At 41.2% G+C, this 18,538-nt stretch overlaps 1 protein-coding gene across 1 annotated transcript in view; it reads right to left on the bottom strand.

Moving 5' to 3' along the window:
• Positions 1-18,538, bottom strand: part of STARD9 (StAR related lipid transfer domain containing 9) — a 165,620-nt gene that overhangs the window by 60,599 nt on the left and 86,483 nt on the right. The window contains 3 exon segments of the mRNA XM_015420039.1: positions 3,764-3,846; positions 6,242-6,379; positions 9,798-9,849. Of these exon segments, the coding sequence (XP_015275525.1) occupies positions 3,764-3,846; positions 6,242-6,379; positions 9,798-9,849 (273 nt within the window).

The raw sequence follows: 18,538 nt of genomic DNA, 5'->3' as shown, positions 1-18,538 counted from the left end.
AGTTTTCTACACAAGAAAATAATAATAACACAAAGTACATCTTCCAAAACACCAGTTTCAATTCTAAATGGGTTGTGCACAAGGAAGTCCTATAAAATGTGTGCAATGGCACTAGATTCCAACAGACACGCCCCTTCCAAATTTTGTTTACTGTTCTGGGTCTCATCCCCAATGATGGGGGGGCAGGTCAGGGAGACACTGCATGACAACACGTTGTCTGTAAGCTACAAGCTATTTGTTGCTGAGTGCAATTTTAACCAATTATTTTATTGTTGTTTTATTTTTGTTGTTAAATTTGCTTACTTTTTTTTTTTAACTTTTTTTCCCCTTGGGTTTTTTTTCTGGATGGGAATAGTTTGTTGAAGAGTGGGTGGTTAGTTTATATATATTTTTCTCTTTTCTTTTTGCTCATCTTGGTAACTTTTTGTCACATGTATTCTTTTACTATTTTTGGCAAATGCTTTATAGTAAGGTTCTCTATATTAATGGTGACCCACAAGTCCAGATTTACTTGATAGGATGACCCATCCAGGGCCGGCTCAAGATTTTGTAGTGCCCTAGCCAGACTATGACCTTAGCACCCATCTAGTTCAGTGTTCCATTTTCTACAGTGGCTAATCAGAGGTTTCTGAAAAACCAACAAACTCTACACAAAGGGCTCAGCTGCCTCCACTATGAACCCCAAGCAAGTGGCCTTCTGACATACATAGCCTTTCCATATGGAGGTTACATTCCACCCTCTCCTTATCCATTACTCATTCTAATCCCTCCTAAGATTCTGAGAGACTCATTCAAGACACGTTTCACTTGATCAACATGTACACAGAAGTTATGACATGGAAGATACTGCTTCCAGGGTCAGATCTTGCTTTCCAAAATACAAAGAGAGCAATGGAAAGGGCAGGCGGCCATTAGGGAGGGCTGGTCCACGACCCACCCATAGAGGCATTGTGACTAACTTTTGGGTCCCGACCCACAGGCTGGGAAACGCTGCTCTATATGATACTTTGCAACTTTTCCATGACTGAGGAATTAGGCATTGTGGATCAGATATATTATTTTCAAGTGTTATGTTCAACGTGACATAATGAAATGTTAAGAGCCTCAGGGATTCTAATAAGCATAAAAAGGTTATTTCCAAGTTGGAAGATCTTTTACAAGAAACTTATATAGTGGCAACAGATAAGAATTACTTGTGTAAGGTGAGGCATATATTACAGATACATGTAATCGATCTAAAGGTATTGCTATATAGATAAACAAGTATATTCCTTTCCAGGTTCAACAAGTGATTACAGATCTGAAAGGTCACTTTATTATTTTGGTAGTGAAAAGTTCTGATTCTATTATTGTTATGATTAATGTTTATGGTCCAAATGTGGACTCTCCAGACATGTTTCATCAGTGTTCCAGCCACTTGGTAAATTTTATACATGACTATCTGTTGGTGGCGGTAGATTTTGTCCCGCCAGCGGGCCTCCTGCAGCCCCCCCGATGACACCAGCCACCCCAACACCTCCCAACAGCTCCTCCCGCAGGTCGACCCCTGCTCACCTGGAGGCCCTGGGGGCTGGGGAAAGAAGCACCGGAGGAGCCCATCGGTGGCCCGACAGCCTACAGGGGGGCCGCACTCCAATGGCCCAATTGGTGCTGGCCTAGCTCCAGCGGCCACGAAGAGAGGGAGGGGATGCCACTTGGGCCAGAGGCTGTCACGCTGGGCCACAGATCCGGCGTGAGGGCCCGCCCCCGCCTCGGAGCCCAACAGCCCGGGTGAGGCGAGGAGGGTGCACATGGCCCTGCCCAGCAGGAGACACTGGGGAGCATGGCGTCTCCCATTAAGAATGGGGGTGGGGCTGGGCTAGGGAGGGACAGAGGCGGAGCCAGGGGAGCACAGTGGGAGTGGGATAAAAGGAGGGCACTGAGCAGGGGCCGAGGAGGATTGCCTGAGGTCTGCGGAGCCACGTCAGATAGAGGGAAGGTCAGTGACCCAGTAGGAATGTGCGCTAGGGCGTGGTGACGGAACCCACCCTCCCCACTCACGCAGCTGAGGCCTCTGCCACCATTCGGGATGTACCACCAACGTGACTGAGCTTTTTCGAAGCTCTGACTCTAGTGACAGCGAGGGGGGGGGTTCCACAGGCTTGTGTGACAGATTTTAATTACATACTAGACACAGCTTTGGATCAAAGCACACCCACACACAAAGAATATTCTTTGGTAAGATCTACCCTCAGAGACTATATGGCTGAACTAGGTTTGATTGATCCCTGGTGTATACTACACCCAATGGACAGAGATTATATTTTTACTTCTGTGCATCATCACTTTTTCCGGTTAGACTGTTTCTTGCTTCAGCTTCTTTGATGCCCCAGATTACTGCCTCTGATGCAGATGTTATTTCTGACCACACCCCCATATTATTAGTCCTTCAGTTTCAAGACTGGGTTAGGTCACCTGGTTTATAGTGTTTAAAAGTTTATCTTCCTCATGATGAGACTTCTAAAAATCAGATATCACAATTATGGAAGAAGCAGCACAGGAGAGAGCTACAGGTGAGGTGAGGGTTTTTGGGGTGTTTTTTTAAAATTTTCTTAAACCACTGGGGACTGGGAGCATTAATTGAGGCTGCTGTGTGAGAGGGCAGTGTTTGAAGATAAGTGGGTGCTTGTAGCCTGCTGGAGAGTGGTTTCTGTTTGGTTGCTTTGTCTGGTTTGTTGACAATTGAGGAGGGTCTGTTTGCCTGTGGCTAACTGCAGGACCCACCCACTGTTTGCCTGGCTACTCCTGCCCACCAGAAACCAGAGCAGCTACTCCTCCTTCCTCTCCTTGCCCACTCATATGCCCCTGATAGCACACTGCTGTTACATCCTGGAAAGCATACTCACTGGATCTCAAGGGCACACTAGAAACTTATGAGAGGATGTTAACCCTCAGATACGTAGGGTCTAATCTCTTTCGGGCTTTATTCATATTGTCACACCTTCTATCTGTACTGGCCTTAAAGAACACAGTGCTGGCCCTGACAGGAAAGCCTGGTAGGTACACCCAAGTCTCTGTCCTTTGTCTGAGCAGGGCTGAGAACTTTTCTCTTTATGATTAGCTCTCTCTTTAACTGTTCATAGGTGGAGGCTGTTACATCACATCACTGTCCCTTTGGGGCTTCATTTGGCTCCATCCTGCAAGGGCACCATCTGCCTGACTTTTGGAATGCTAGCCACCTTTTTGTGTGTGGGGGGATACTGTGGAAGTGAAGGATTTTGTGCTGGCTGGAGTTCAGAAGCTCATTTTTGTTCTCTTATTGACCCAACTGCTGCCTAGAATGCAGGGAATATCCTTCATAAAGGCTACTGGTTCAAGAGCCTCAGCAATATCTCAAAGTCACATATTTAAGGCACTTCCAATAGAGGTTGCTTGACATTCTGACTAGTCCATCTGCCACTCCTGAGGCCCTTTGCTGCCGCCTCCACCACATCACATACATATAATAACCAACTTCTCCCTCTGTCTTGCACATGCACACTAACAGTGTCAAGCTAAAGTATATCAGAGAAACAGAGAAGGGGATCCTTCCTTTCCCTTGTGTTCCCTGTCCATCTGTAAAATGTCATGGACAGTTACTGTGTCACTTTTCTTTAAGAAGCTATGTAAGTTTTCTTGCTTGCAAATAAGCAACTCTGAAAAATATTTTCCCTTTATTTTACAAGAAAATAATGAGAAACAATGACACAATTAGAGAAGAAAGTATAACGCACTCAAAGCTTACCAATCGTCTTTGCCTTAAAATGGCAGCCTCAGCCGGATGGTTGAACCTGAACTTGTGAGTTTTACCCAGAACAACAAGAGCTCCTGTGACAAATTCCAGAGAGATGACCATGTTAGACCGCTGAAGCAAGAACAACATCTTGTACTGCCTTAAAGTCTGAAAGCTCTTTTGCAGTATGAGTTTTATGGAAGAGAACCTACATTGTCAGACACATCTGATGGAGAGCTCTGGCCAACAAAAGATCACAATAAAATTGTTTTATTTAAGGTGCCATTAAAGGAATGTATTTTATTGAAGGTGCTCTGTAATTTCAACCTTTAAACAACAATGGACATCATCTGCAATCTGTCGCCAACTATGATTTTTGCTAGATGATTCTCAGAGTATCCTATGAACAAAAAATTTTGAATCCCAGTTTGACATTAACTGATATTTTCAAATTTGCAAAACTAAAAATTCAACAGAATGAAAAACATCAACACAAATTAATCATAGTATGTTTAAATGAAGAAGAAGAGGAGGAGGAGGAGGAGACTGGATTTATACTCCACCCTTTACTACCCAAAGGAATCTTAGAGCAGTTTACAATCTCCTTTCCCTTCCCCTCCCCACAACAGACACTCTGTGAGGTAGGTGGGGCTGAAAGAGCTCTCCTGAGAACTGCTCGTGACAGAACAGCTCTGAAAGAACTTATGACTGGCCTGAGGTCACATCAGCAGCTGCATGTGGAGGATCAGGGAATCAAACCCAGTTCTCCCAGATTAGAGTCCATGCACCTTACCACTACACCAAAAAACAAAGCAATAAATGACTGGATCGGCATATTTAGATTTCTTTCCTATTCTATTAAAAGGACTCAAAAGACATTATAATATGTTCTTTATTGTCCCCAAAACCCTATAACGCAAGTTAAAGGCTGTGATTCTCCCAAGGCCATGTTTTGAGCTTCATGACAGCACTGGGATTTGAAACTGGGCACACCACTTTGAAACCTACTATTCTGTTCACTGGCATGCTTTGCAGTGTCAAACAGAATACGGATATCTGGTGATATTATGAAAACAGGACTTTTTAACAGAGATTAGCAGCCAAGAAGTAGGGAGCAATTTAGATCATGTCTAGTCAGGATTTAGTAAGCAGCAAATGAAGACCTGCACCAATTGGAGTAAAGAAAGGAAGAAAAAACAATGGTGCAGTGGGAAGGAAATTTTATTCCAAAATATTAATAACCCCAACGCATTTCATGTTAAGCTTCCTCAAGGAGATCTATACATACGTCAAAAAAGAAAGAAAAATGTTAACAAATATCTTTTGACTTTCTCTTAATTATTTTTAAAACGTATCAAAACAAAAAGCATATTCACAGAACACCTAATTATCAAGAGCCACCAAAACCCTGTTGGGAACTTTAGGCTTCAGACCCGGCTGTGGATGCCTCTGCTAGCTTCAGCTGGACCTCTGTCTGAGTGTAGACAAAGGCTCTTTGTTGCTTTTATTGGATTTATCTGCAGCCTTTGGTAACAGTAGAACATACCATCTTGTTGAGGCAGTTGGGAGGCAGAAACAGATATCAGAGCATGTGCATTGAACTGGTTCAAATCACTCCCCACAGACTGGATTCAAAGAATTACTGCTGGAAATATTGTCGTCAACATGGGACATATCCTGTGGGGTTCCACAGGGCAAAATTCTATTCCCCATGTTTTTCAGACTCAATGTAATCTCAATGTAATGATTTTAGCCAGCTGCAGAGGAGCCAAGCAGAAGGAGACGCGTCTTCGTCAGGAGAGACAGCCATTTGGCAGTTTATTCTGTCAGGGAAAAGTGTCCAGGCTGGCAGTGAGTGGGGGAAAGGAGCGGACCCAGCACCCAGCCAATGGCACGCGAGTACTCTTGAGTGGCAGTTGATGGGCCAACAGCTGATGGAGGGCACAGCACAGCCAATTTGAGAGCCAGAAAGTGCCAATATGCTGGGCTTTTATATATATAGGATTCCTGCACAATCTGTTCTCATTAAAAACAGTTATTATTCCACCCACAGGTTACTGTAACAATAAATTATTTTCAGCCCAATTTTATGCATTTTGACTCAAAAATCCCACTGAAATAATCAAGATTTACTTCTGGGTAAACATAGCTAGGATGAAGGTGCTTCATGTTTTAAAGGATTTTATAATGATACTATATAAATGTTATTATAGCAAATATTTATTTCTGCATTTTGTAGTTATATACCAAATTTTGCTGATGGCAGCGCACTATCCCAATCTTGTCAGTTCTTGGAAGCTAAGTAGGGTCAGCCTTGGCCAGTATTTGGATGGGAGACCACCGAGGAACACCAGGGTTGTGACATGGAGGCAGGCAATGGCAAACCACCTATGAAGTCTTTTGCCTTGAAAACCCTATGAGGTTGCTATAAGTTGACTGTGACTTGCCAGCAAATCAATCAATAAATAAAAGCAGAAGTACAGGACTTACCTTGTGACAAACGGAAGGAATCTGTGACTTTGTGACCATTCACAATGCAATGGACTCCCTGAAGGGGCTGCAGAGTCACAACCCCATGGTGGTTTTCTATAATGCAGTGGTCCTTTTCAATCCATTCACCCTGCAAAACTGCAAATGTACAGATTCCTTTTTACAGGTTTATGGAGATTAATACCTGTTCCACACCATTATCTTGGTACATAACTCTACTGCAAATACCCAGAACTGCAAATGAGTATATGTGTATATTGAAATAGCTCTTAAAATAATTTATGCAGCTCATCACCACTAGTGCAAAGCCCTGCCCTAAGGTTCACAATCTAGGCAACATGGAGATACTGTTCAAGCACATCAAATTTATAGTGTAATCCTATGGAGAGTTACTCCAGGCAATTTCAACTGACTTCAAGTAGAGTAGGGGTGTGCATTTGGGTCTACCCGAACCAAAATTATACCTGAAAAACACCATTTTCAGTATTTGTTTCAGGTATATTTTGGCATCCCAAATGTATCCGTGATTTTTCGGGAGAACCAACAAAAATCCCAGATATATTTGGGAATTACTGGCAAACCCAGAACAACAGCTGAGGGGCTAGAACAGATTGCTCCCACTGCTCAGCTGTTTTTGAGCTTTCTTCTGCAGACCCTTTAAACAGAGTGTGTTTAAAGGGACTGCAGAAAAGCCTGCAAAACAGCCAAGGGGGGCCATTCTCCCCACCGGCTCAGCTGGGGCTCTTTTGGCCTGTTCGACTGAAGTGCCAAAGAGAGCCCCAGCTGAACCTGCAGGAAGAGTTCTCCCTGCAGGATCTGCTGCTCTGCAGGCTCTGTTGAACAGTCCAGTTTAAACTGAGCTGCCCAGCAGAGCCCGCTGGGAGAGTTCTCCCCGTAGGATCAGCTGCTTTCTGAGTTCTTTTGGGCAGTCCGGTTTAAAGGGACTGCCCAAAAGAGCCCCAGCTGAGCCGCCGCTCAGCTGTTTCTTGTGGCTTTGCCACTGCTTTTCCCCCCCTCTCTGTATTCTTTTGTTCAGGTCTATTGGACCCCCAAAATTTTGGGATTTCTGAAAAAATCCCAGATTCAAATACTTTACTGGAATTGGGATCTGGGTTTTTTCAGGACTCCTGAATTTTTTTTAGGTCCAACAGACCTGAACCAAAAACTATCAAGAAAAAAAACCTGCAAATGCCTAGAGTAGAATAACTCTGCATAGGATTACATCATTAAACCTTTTTATCTCAGAGATAACCAACTTTTGAAAAAACAAACTGAATTTGCAGGCAGTTGTTCTGTTCTGTAAATTTACTGCTTGCTCTACCAAGCTGTTGTATGGCAATCAAGCTATGCTATGCTATCTTTAATAAATGTGTCCATTACTTTAGCAGTTTCTTCCTTAAGGTGCATCTCTGAGGAAGCTATGTCAGACAGGTCAAAATTCACAAACAGCTGGACAGGAAAAGACACAAGAGTAAAGTGAACACACATTTTTAAAAACTTTGAAGAAAATAATAGAAAAAGATGCTGAAATAGACACTACATGTTCAGTACTCCCAATGACTCTCTGGTATGCTACTGTGACAGACTGCACTTTAAAAGTTCAGATGTGCTGTGTAAATATGCAAAGGACTGTGAAGGGTTAATGCCTCATAGAGCCAGAGAGCTTGAGTGACAGGCTGCTCAAAGAAATTTGACTGGTTAGCATCAGTTGAGCAGAAAGACTTCAGAGCTGCATGCTGAAGAGAAGTGAGTGCTGATGGGTTTTGCGTTTAGCCCTGACTGAGAGCAGTTTAACATGGACAGAAAACTGGGAAGGTTGGCAGGAGGATTGGGTAGATTGGTGAAGACTCCCATTCAAGCCAGAAAAAGGGACAGATCTTCTAATGAGAGAAGAAATTCCCTAAAAAAGGGAGATAAAGAGTGGAGCGATCTTTGATCTGGTGTGTTTAGAGAGTGCCTTCTGGAACCTGAAGAAACAGTAAAACTCAAGAAAGTGTATTGGTATGTTTAGTGAAGGAATTTGGGAACTGGAATGTGTATCCCTGCCTTCTGGAAACCAAAAGAGACAGTTAAGCTGAAGCAGGCATACTGGAGTGTTTAGGAAACAATGAAACAAAAGCCTCTCATCTTAAAGATTCTAAGACTGTGTGAAAAGCTTAAGAAACTCTCAATTGCTTGAAACATATGAACTATAGTCTGTGCCTATACTGATTTACCTCAGAGTTCATTATTGATTCACCTCAGACATTTTACCCCTGATTTCATCTAACCTTTTCCCCTCTGCGTTGAATAAAATATTTTGTTAGTTCTGAACTTTAAAAAGCCTCTTGTGTGCCATTTTAGTCATTTGTTAAAGGGATTATCTTCTCCGTTCCCTCAGGTTCCTGGACTGAGCCAGAAGCAAAATCATACTGTGACGGGGGGACAGCCATAGATCCTCAGAGAAGAAGAAACTAGATAAAAAGGGCTGCTCAGTCAGAAAGAGAGAAAAAGGGAGGGAAAATTCTGCCTCTGAGGGATGTAAGTGAGTGAGGTTGTCATAGCTACACACTATACTGTTTTGTATATCCAGGACAGCTTTCCATTTGCAAGCTCTTGCAGTATAATGTACTTCCTTTTAGTGCTCATCCTGGTTGAGCTACCCCTGAACTACGCCCAAATTCTCATACCAGATAAGGTTTCCAGTGATGGGAAAATCCTTGAGCTCCTGCTCACATTTTCTCTTTCTTAAAGTTTTCTCTCTTAGACGCACTAACTACTGTATGAATATAAGTAAGCTGACACACTCTACTTTGCTCTACTAGTTCTCTGATTTTCCCTTGACAAAATAATTATCTACCTACCTGGAGCTTCTGTTAAAGACTGTTTCAACTTCCTAGTTGAAAGAGAATACTATCCTATCAGAGAATACTGTCCTATCAGCCTTCTGCCACAGTCTGAGCATGACTGCATCCTGCCCCCCCCCCCAGCTTTTGGCCAATCATTCATCAGTGGCCTGGATCTGACTGAACATCTGATTAGACATCAGATTTGATTTAACATCTGATCTCTCTGCTTTTATACGGTATTTTATGACATTATTCTATGTAAATTTGTTATTTTAATTGTATTATTTAATTGCTGGACACCGCCCTGAGCCCATTCGGGGAGGGAGGTATATAAACAAACAAACAAACAAAATGGCCTTTATTACTATATAAAACCCCAGCCAAGAAGCCCACAGCTCACATGACAGGGCATGTGACCTACTATACACATTTAGAGCACAGATTAGGGGATTTTGTTGATGTGAACTTTGCAAAAGGACTTTGCACAACAAGGAAGCACTTAGCATAAACAGCCAAGGGAATATTTGCCTTACACTGCTCTGCTCAGAACCTTTACAGGTACTGAGTACCAGCCTCAAACTGGGTCTGCAGCAACCACCTTTCCCCGCCCACCTTGTTGCTCACCCCCACACTGTAGATAGCCTTCTGCACCCTCCTCCAAGAAAAACAGATAGCTTCTTTCCTTAATATAAGACTACTCTATTCATTGATTGGCTCATAAATCTTACCAATATCCTGTTCCTGGTTTGAATCACATCTTCCAATTTTGGTTGTTCCTTCCTAAAAATTGACACAATCACAGTGATCTAAGTAATTTTTGAACCTGTTGTTGACTGATATCATCTAATAAATATGCACAAATTAAAGCTTGGATCCACTGGAGCTCTACCATGGTGGTAGAGATTTTTCCCTTGGAGAATAACTTTATCATCTCTACAACACTGTAGCCCAAAATGTACTCTGAAATGCTGTTCCCGGGGGGCTTGCCATCTCCTAAGAAAAGCACTGGTAAGACATTCTGGGTTGCAATGGGAAGGGGAGGCAAAAGATCACACTCCACAGGTAGAAATCTTTCTATTCACTGAAAAGCTCTGGCGGATCCAAGGCATAGTTTATACTTTGCTATTTAACCAACATGTGGGTTGGGGAAAAACAGTTACACTAGCCTCTCATAGTAATTTTAGCACAAATTGACTACTATCATTTACTGGAATCAAGACGTGTTGCTGAACTAATTTTCTGTAAGAGAATTAATTGTAGACAGAAGGGTCAAGTTGCCTATCAACTGTGCACTTGGAAAATAATAGTAGTGTACATTCTCCACAGGCATTTCAACATAAATGAAAACATCTTGCAGGACTAGTAAATTCAGTCTGTATTCTACAAACAAAAATATATGGTTTGGGCTGCAACTGGAAGGGCCCTGTCACCAATAACTTAAAAGGCAATGGAGTTCCCACAACTAAGTATTCCATTCCATGTGCATCATTATATGCTCTGTACTTTAATGTTGGACTCCAAAATAAACTTCATACCACATGTTTTGAATCTTAGCTGCAAAAATGTCTTATTTTCAGAACAGTAGTCAGAATATCATGGGTTATGTACTTACTGGCTGACCTTGAAGTAATCTAATTGTTTGGGAATGTACCTATTGATGACCATTTTAAGAAAAAAGACTTAAAAAAGCCTCCCATTCAGACTTGAACAATCAGGGTATTGGACTACTGCCAAATGTTAAGGCTCTAATTTATTGTGAAGTATTTTAACACTCTCAACACCCCTATGAAAAAGTGAGTCAATGAGGTCCAAGGAAGAACACATATATAACACATTACCACAGGAGAATAATAATTACCGGTGAGCAAATTGCCTTAAAACAGAATGACATTTAGCATTGTAGCATTATTAGTGACACATCACTATCACAAAACCTAACAGTAAGCTGGCCAGTCCCCGCACACACACCCAAAAAAGCAGCAAAATAATGATTCCATAAATTAACCAAAGGAAAAAGGGAAAAAATGTAAAAGGCCCAATGTGGACAGTGCTTCCTCTAAGAGGCACAGAATGCTGAAAACAACTGAGTCTGTTATTGGGAGGGGGAGCAGAAGAGAGGAACTTTACCTGCTCAAACTCCTGACAGCATACACAATCCTGGAAGGGGAAAGGGGGGAGGTAGGGCAGCAGGGATTGTCCAAGACACTTCCCTGCTGCAATTCTTTCCAGATTCTCAGAATTTTTGATTAAGTGTGAAATAATGCTCAATTTTTTAAAAATGGACCATCTCACTAAAATATATTTTTAAATAAATAGCAACATGCTGAACTGGCATAAGCATTATGCAATACGCTGAATTATTGTATATTAACAAGACCCAAGTGGATAAAGCAGAGAAAGGAGGAATATATCCCTGCAAAAGTAGACTCAGGGGATAGGGAGGAGGAGGTAACATAGTCTCTCATGATTTCATCTTACTCACCAGGTACTCAGATGGGTAATCTGATTTTTATTTTATGCACAGTGTGTGGGATTTTGCTGATAGATATAGTTGTTGATGTACTGCCAATCCTGCTGCCTTAATTTATGGAGGTGGCGTCAAGGGCAGTATTGGTGGCCCCAGGGACTACTGTCCTGGTTCAAACTCAATTCAAACCCCTCTCACTTGATGTGGCTCAGGAGTTCATGACCAACAAACCAAACATGAGTTTGACTCAAACTACACGTAGCAGGGCACACCATTACAGTTCTTTGCCCAGACTGGGGAGTAGGGGTGGTATGTGTGTGTCAGGCATCAGATCTTGGGAAGACAGGTGAGACCATGGCTCAGTGCTTAATTTCAATGTGTGGTAAAATCTCCACTGGGTTCTGGACACAATTTTAAAGTGTTTCCTTTGAATTTTAAGACCTAATAACAGTATTCTTCTGGTCTTAAAGATTTTCCTTGAAAACACTGGGTCTAGTAATGTCCCAAGCTGCAAACTTAAGTCTCAGTCTTGTACTCGATGAGGGTGAACAAACTGAAATTTAACCTTAAAAAGACTGACAATCTTTCTGGTCCATGACAGAGTACATCCTGCACTGCTCTGGATGTCCAGGTGGTGGCAGTGGTCAATAGTAACATTTATTACCTAGACCATGAGTGGCAAAACTTGCTTAAGGTAAAAGCCACATAGAATAATCATCAAGATGTTTGAGAGCCGCAAGATATGAACAAATTAGACAAACATTTTTATTGAAAAATATGCAATTTTGCTTTTTATTAACATTAAATGAGACTGCCAAAAATAAAAAGGGGTAAAAATAGACTGATAATGATATTTATTTGTTCAATGATATTTATTTGTCTAAGTCTTAGATTCTAAGAGAAAGAAAGAGACAAAGGTGGAAAGAATGAAAGAGTTGGAAAGAGAGAGAGGAAGAGAGAGAGAAACAAAGAAAGCAAATAGATGGGGAAGACGGAGAAGGAATGAAGAGAAAGGAAGGAAGGAAGAGAGAAAAAGAGAAGAGAGAAAAAGGTGGAAAGAAAGCAAATTGATGGGGGAGGGAGGAGGGGAAAGAGAGAAAGAAAGAAACAAAGAAAGAAAGCAAATAGATGGGGAGGGAGGGGGAGGAAGGACAGAAGGAAGGAAGGAAGATCGAAAGAGAAAGGTGGAAAGAAAGGAGAGAGAAAAGAGAGAAACAGAAACAAAGAAAGCAAATAGATGGGAAGGGGAGGAAGGAAGGAAGAAAGAGAGAGAGAGAGAGAGAGAGAGTAACAAAGAACAGTAACAGTACTTGAATAAAACTTTGTTGGTCTTAAAAGTGTCACTGGACCTGAACTTTGTTCTGCTGCTTCAGACCAACACAGCTACCCACTTGAATCTATTTATTACCTAAACCTGCTTTGTTAGCTCTGCCCATCCCTGGACATATGGTAATTCATACCCTAATAATATTGTTTGGTGCTGCCTTTGAAAACTGTTTGGAAACTGCCTTATTTGAAATTGACAACTGGTTCAAAACAAAGCCACCAGATCAGTGACTGGAATGGGCTGTATGGATAGGGTAGCCAGCTCTGATCTGGAGATTTTGGGGGTGGAGCCTGAGGAGGGTGGGGGGAGGGAAGGGACTTCAGTGGGCTATAATTCCAAAGCTGGCATTTTCTCCAGGTGAACTGATCTCTGTCACCTGGAGATAAGTTGTAACAGCAGGAGATATCCGGCCACCAACTGAAGATTGGCAACCCTATGTGACATGGTATATCCACTGTCAGTTTGGCAACATCTTCACTGGCTTGTGGACCCAATTTTAAAGTGTTGTGTTTTACTATTAAGCCCTAAAAATAGTCTTGTTCTGCTGTTTAAGATCTTCCTTGGAAGCCCAGTTGCATATCCCCTCAGAATATGAAGTATGGCATGTAAACACAACCTTTTCAGTAGTGGCTGTAAGAAGAAGAAGAAGAAGAGATTGGATTTATACCCTGCCCTTCACTTGGAGTCTCAGAGCGGCTTACAAACTCCTTTCCCTTCCCCTCCCCACAACAGACACCCTGTGAGGTGGGTGGGGTTGAGAGAACTCTGACACAAACTGCTCTTTCAGGAACAGCTGTGCCAGAGCTTGTGACTGACCCAAGGTCACATCAGCAGGTGCAAGTGGAGGAGTAGGGAATCAAACCCGGTTCTCCCAGATTAGAGTCCGCACACTTAACCACTACACCAAACTGGTCTATTGAATTTCTCTCCCCAAGAAGTTCACTTGGCCCCATCTAGGCAAAGTGTCAGAAGAGTTTTCGGCTAAACATTATTCCTAACAGTTAGAGCAGTTCCTCAGTGGAACAGGCTCCTCAGGAGGTGGTGGGCTCTCCTTCTTTGGAGATTTTCAAACAAAGGCTGGAAGGCCATCTGACAGCAATGTGGGTTCTGTGAACTTAGGCAGATCATGAGAGGGAGGGCAGGAAGGGTTGCCTCAGTGCTTAGTTCTTGTGGCCCTTTCTTACACGCCCAGGAAAATGCTGATTGCCACTTTGGGGTCAGGAAGCAATTTTTCTCCAGGCTGGTTTGGCCAGGGATCCTGGAGGTTTTTTGTTATCTTATGGGCATAGAACAGTAGTCACTATGGGTGTGGAAGGGGAGACATTTGTGAATTTCCTGCCTTGTGCAGCGGGTTGGACTAAATGACCCTGGAGGTCCCTTCCACTCTATGATTCTATGATTCAGTTGCCTATAAAGTAAATAGTTCTGACTTCCAAAGAGAACTATTAAAGAAGTAATCCTTGCCCAAACCAGCCCCATACTACCAAATATTTGAGCCCAGTTCACTCAAACAGCAAGTAGTAACACTGTACCTAGACAGTACCATTTCAGGCCCCACACAAGAGATGACAAGACTGAATAGCTAACCATGAAATAAACAAAGCTAGCAAATTTCAGTCATGGGCTCTCAACTGACAGTCTGAAGTGGTACATTCCTCAGACAGTTTTACCAACTTACTTGCTGTTTGTGTTAATTAGGACCTGTTCTGTCATTTTTCAGGACACAAGTTCTGGCTAGCTGCCAATGTATTTTTGCGTAGGGAAACAACATTCCTAAATGGAGAAAATATGGCCATGTCATCAGAAAATTGATAAAGTTTTGGTTAGGACACTGTGACATTCATTGTTACAATATTTCACAGGACCGATACTGCTGACAATTCTATAGCAACACCATGAATAGGATATTTTCCTTTAAGAGGCTTTCTAAACTGGCATATAGTGAACTAATAAACAAATTGAAAGATTGTTAGTAGAAGAAAACTTTAAAGAAGCTATGTCCCACATAATATTGCACTGGGATCTGCTTGTGGAGAACAAGCTCAATATTAATTACAATGGTAGAGAGCTATTGCACAGGGGGTTAAAATGAAGAATGGAAGCAGTTTTTAGATTGTTTGGCATTGTTTAAAACTAGACAAAGTACATATATAATATATAGGTAGTATCTTACTCCCCAGAAACTAAATAAAATTTATAGCTGTCTACCTGTTGGAAACAAACCAGTGTACATACAGATTTTGAACTCATGTAACAGTCATGCCCTAAAGTTTTTAAATATTGGAGTATGTTTATAAATGTTGTTTCTGAAATAAACTTGGTTAGAATCAGGAAATACACAAAACAAATCATATTGTTCTTTTTACCTGGCCTTTCTAAAATATATTTATCATAAATGTATCGATGATTGCCAAGACAGCTCACGCTACAGCTTGGATACTACCAAGTGTTCCAGATGAAAAAGACTGTAATTGCTGAGATGGAAAGGCTATTAAATTTCTGTATTAGAAAGGCATAGATTAGTTGAAATGGATTCAGATTTGTTCTTTCAGTCACAGGAAAAGGTAGTGGAATATCAGAACAGACTGTATGATCAGATTTCACAACATGTATTTAACATATTATAACTAGACATGTATTTGCTTATAATTATTTATATGACTGCAGGTTTTAAACATTAAAAGTTGAATTTTGGATCTGCTTGTGCTTTACTATGTAATTGTAATTATCTTTTAATGTCCACCCCTCTACTGGAATGGACAATAATAATGTAAAGTTCAAACATGTAATAACTGACAAAACACGCTATTTTTTAAAAAACTATTTTTAAAAGTTTCTGTTCTGTTGTAAACCTATGGGTCACCTAAGCATTGTTCTAAAAGTATATGTCCCTTCTTCCTTACAGAACTAAAAGTAAAGTTGATTAGAAAAGATGATATAATCCTAGGTAACAAGAAAAGCATAACGATCAATGCACAACTCATAGTCTGCTCAGAAGCTAGCCTCACTTCTTATGCCATTCATGCTAATTAGCAAGGTATTGTGTAAATTTTTTAAAAATCAATATTTTACCTTCTTGCTCTTCAGATGAAGGTTAACACACACCTGAATCTAAAAAAGGCAAAGCATAAAGAAAAGGCATGATCTAGAAGCAAAGAAAGAGGAGACAAAGTTGTTAGTACGCTGTAAATGAGACAGACTTATGAGGACTAATGAGAGTACTGTTGGTGAGCGTGCAAACAAAGTCTCCTTTCCCATAAAGTCATCTCTATAAGGTATGGTGAGAAAGAATAGAGTGCAGAAAGTAGCTCTTCTACTATTCCAGTCATTATTTCTACAGTGTTAGATATCTTACCCTGCCAAGATGGATATCCTGTGGTCCTGGCAAGCTAAAAAAGAATAAGCATTTTTGGACAAGGCATGGCTTTCAGTGGGACACCTGGGGAAATGTATTTAATTTAGAAAATATAGCCATTTGCATCAATCCCAAACACTAAGAAATTACATTCAATCACAAGGGCCTATATAGGCCACAACTAAGACTGAAAGAGACTATAACATTAAAGAAGGTGCAACAGAGAAATTAAAACACCAACACTCCAAAAATCCTTTTTTTGTATAGATACAAGTCAAGTAGTACCTCAGAGATTAACAAGATTTTCAGGGTATAAGCTTTCAAGGGTCAATGTTCTCTTACTCAGATACAAGTTGGATTGGAGATCTCGGAGTCCTTATATTCCAGTCTGAAGGTAGGAGGATGTTGCAAAGGGGGAACTCAGGATGCAGAGGTACATAAGTTTATATCCCAAAAAACTTGTTTGTCTCTAAGGTTCTAGTGGACTTGAATCTAGCTCCTACTGCAGACCAACACAGCTACCATCTGAAACTATTTTTCCAAGTATTCTTGTGAGCACTACCAGCAAACTGAATGGAGATCCTCACTAACAAATCTTGTTACCCAATTAACATATGCTTACAATACTGTATTATGGGAGACCAGTTTACTGGGCCAACAGGCAATGTTGTTGTATATATTCATACTGGAAGTTTTTCTGCATATATGTGGTACAGTCAGTTAATATAAATAAAGCACAATAATACTACCAGTATGCCCACAAATAATCCAACGCAGAGTAAAACAAGACAAAAGCAGAGTACACTGAGTATCTGCAAGCAGTATCTGGAATTACCAATATTTCTTTCCAGGAGAAATAAGATGGTACTCATAAATTACACTTAAAAGCATTGAAGTTTCAAAAAACAAGAGAGGAGGACATAATGTGTGAATGCACATGTTGTGCAGGGTTCCTGATCTGAACTGTTGAATGCTTTTTGCCCATCAGTAGTGTCCTGTGTGTCATTAATAATGCCATGTTCATTTTAAATAATTTATTTGGAGATGCAGTTAATCTACTTCTCTTTGATATGTAATAGACCTCCTATACTGGTATACTCGGAAATAAATCCTAGTGGGGATTACTCTTTAAGTAACTGTGCATTATATTGTTGTAATCTTAAGCATCTGGCAGTGCAATCCTATGCAAAGTTACCCAAGTCTAAGCCCACCAAAATCAGTGGACTTAGATTGGAGTAACTGGCATAGGTTTGCATTGTAATGTAATTATCTGCCAAATTATAGTAAGACTGTTGGCTTATTTTAGTGTGTTCTTTCTACTGAAGTTGTGTACAGGATCCTGTCTTTGGAAATTTGCTATTTCTTACTCCGAACTTCATTCTTCAGTTATTAACAGACAATAATACATCTCTTCTTCCAAGTAGCCAGCTGTAGACAGTTGTTACACTTGCAGCTGAATCCTACAAATGCTTACCTGGAAGAAAGCCTGACTTTGGCTGCGATCACACACACTAAATAATCCACTTTCAATCCACTTTCCAACTGGGTTTTACTGTGTGAACTGGCAAATCCAGTTGGAAAGTGCACCAAAAGTGGATTGAAAGTGGATTATTTAGTGTGTGTGATAGCAACTAAGTTCAATAGAGATAGGGTTGCCAATCTCCAGGTGACACCTGAAAATCTTCCACTATTACAGTTTATTTCCAGATGACCAAGATCAGTTCCCCGGAAGAAAATAGCTGCTTCAGAGGGTGGACTGTATGGCATTATACCCTGCTGAGGTTCCTCCAATCCCCAAACTCTGCCCTCCCCAGGCTCCATGCCCCAAATCTCCAGGCATTTCCCAACCCAGAGCTCCCCCATTATACCACTACCTGCCTATTGACTATGGCTTGGATCCAGTGATGAGCAAGCAGAAACACAGATGCTGCTATGCAGTTCCACTTACACAACATCTAACGCTTTACAATGTCCTGAGATTGCTTGCACAAGACTTGCACAAGTAGAAACAAATGTTGAGACACAGTAAGTTTGATTTAGCATAAATGGCTTCCGCAGTCATTTGCTTGCATCTCCACTTGTGCAAGAAAGTGGAAATTTTATATCAAATCCAATCCCATATGCTATGTTAAAAAAGAATTGCTGTTAGTTATATAGTAAAAACAAGATACACAAATGCCATTCGAAAGTTGAGAATTCTTTTGGGGTATAAAAGTTAGGCAAATGTCCAGGTTTCTAAAGAGGCTGTGGCTGCAATCAGATAACAGGAACAAACCAACATTTCTTTCTGAGAACAAGCAGCCAGGGAGTTGGACTTGCT

This window comes from Gekko japonicus, unplaced genomic scaffold (genome assembly GCF_001447785.1).
Source record: "Gekko japonicus isolate JY-2015 unplaced genomic scaffold, Gekko_japonicus_V1.1 scaffold27, whole genome shotgun sequence".
Taxonomy (NCBI): Eukaryota; Metazoa; Chordata; class Lepidosauria; order Squamata; family Gekkonidae; genus Gekko; species Gekko japonicus.
Note: the sequence above shows the minus strand (reverse complement) of the source record. Positions and strands in the feature narration are given on the sequence as shown.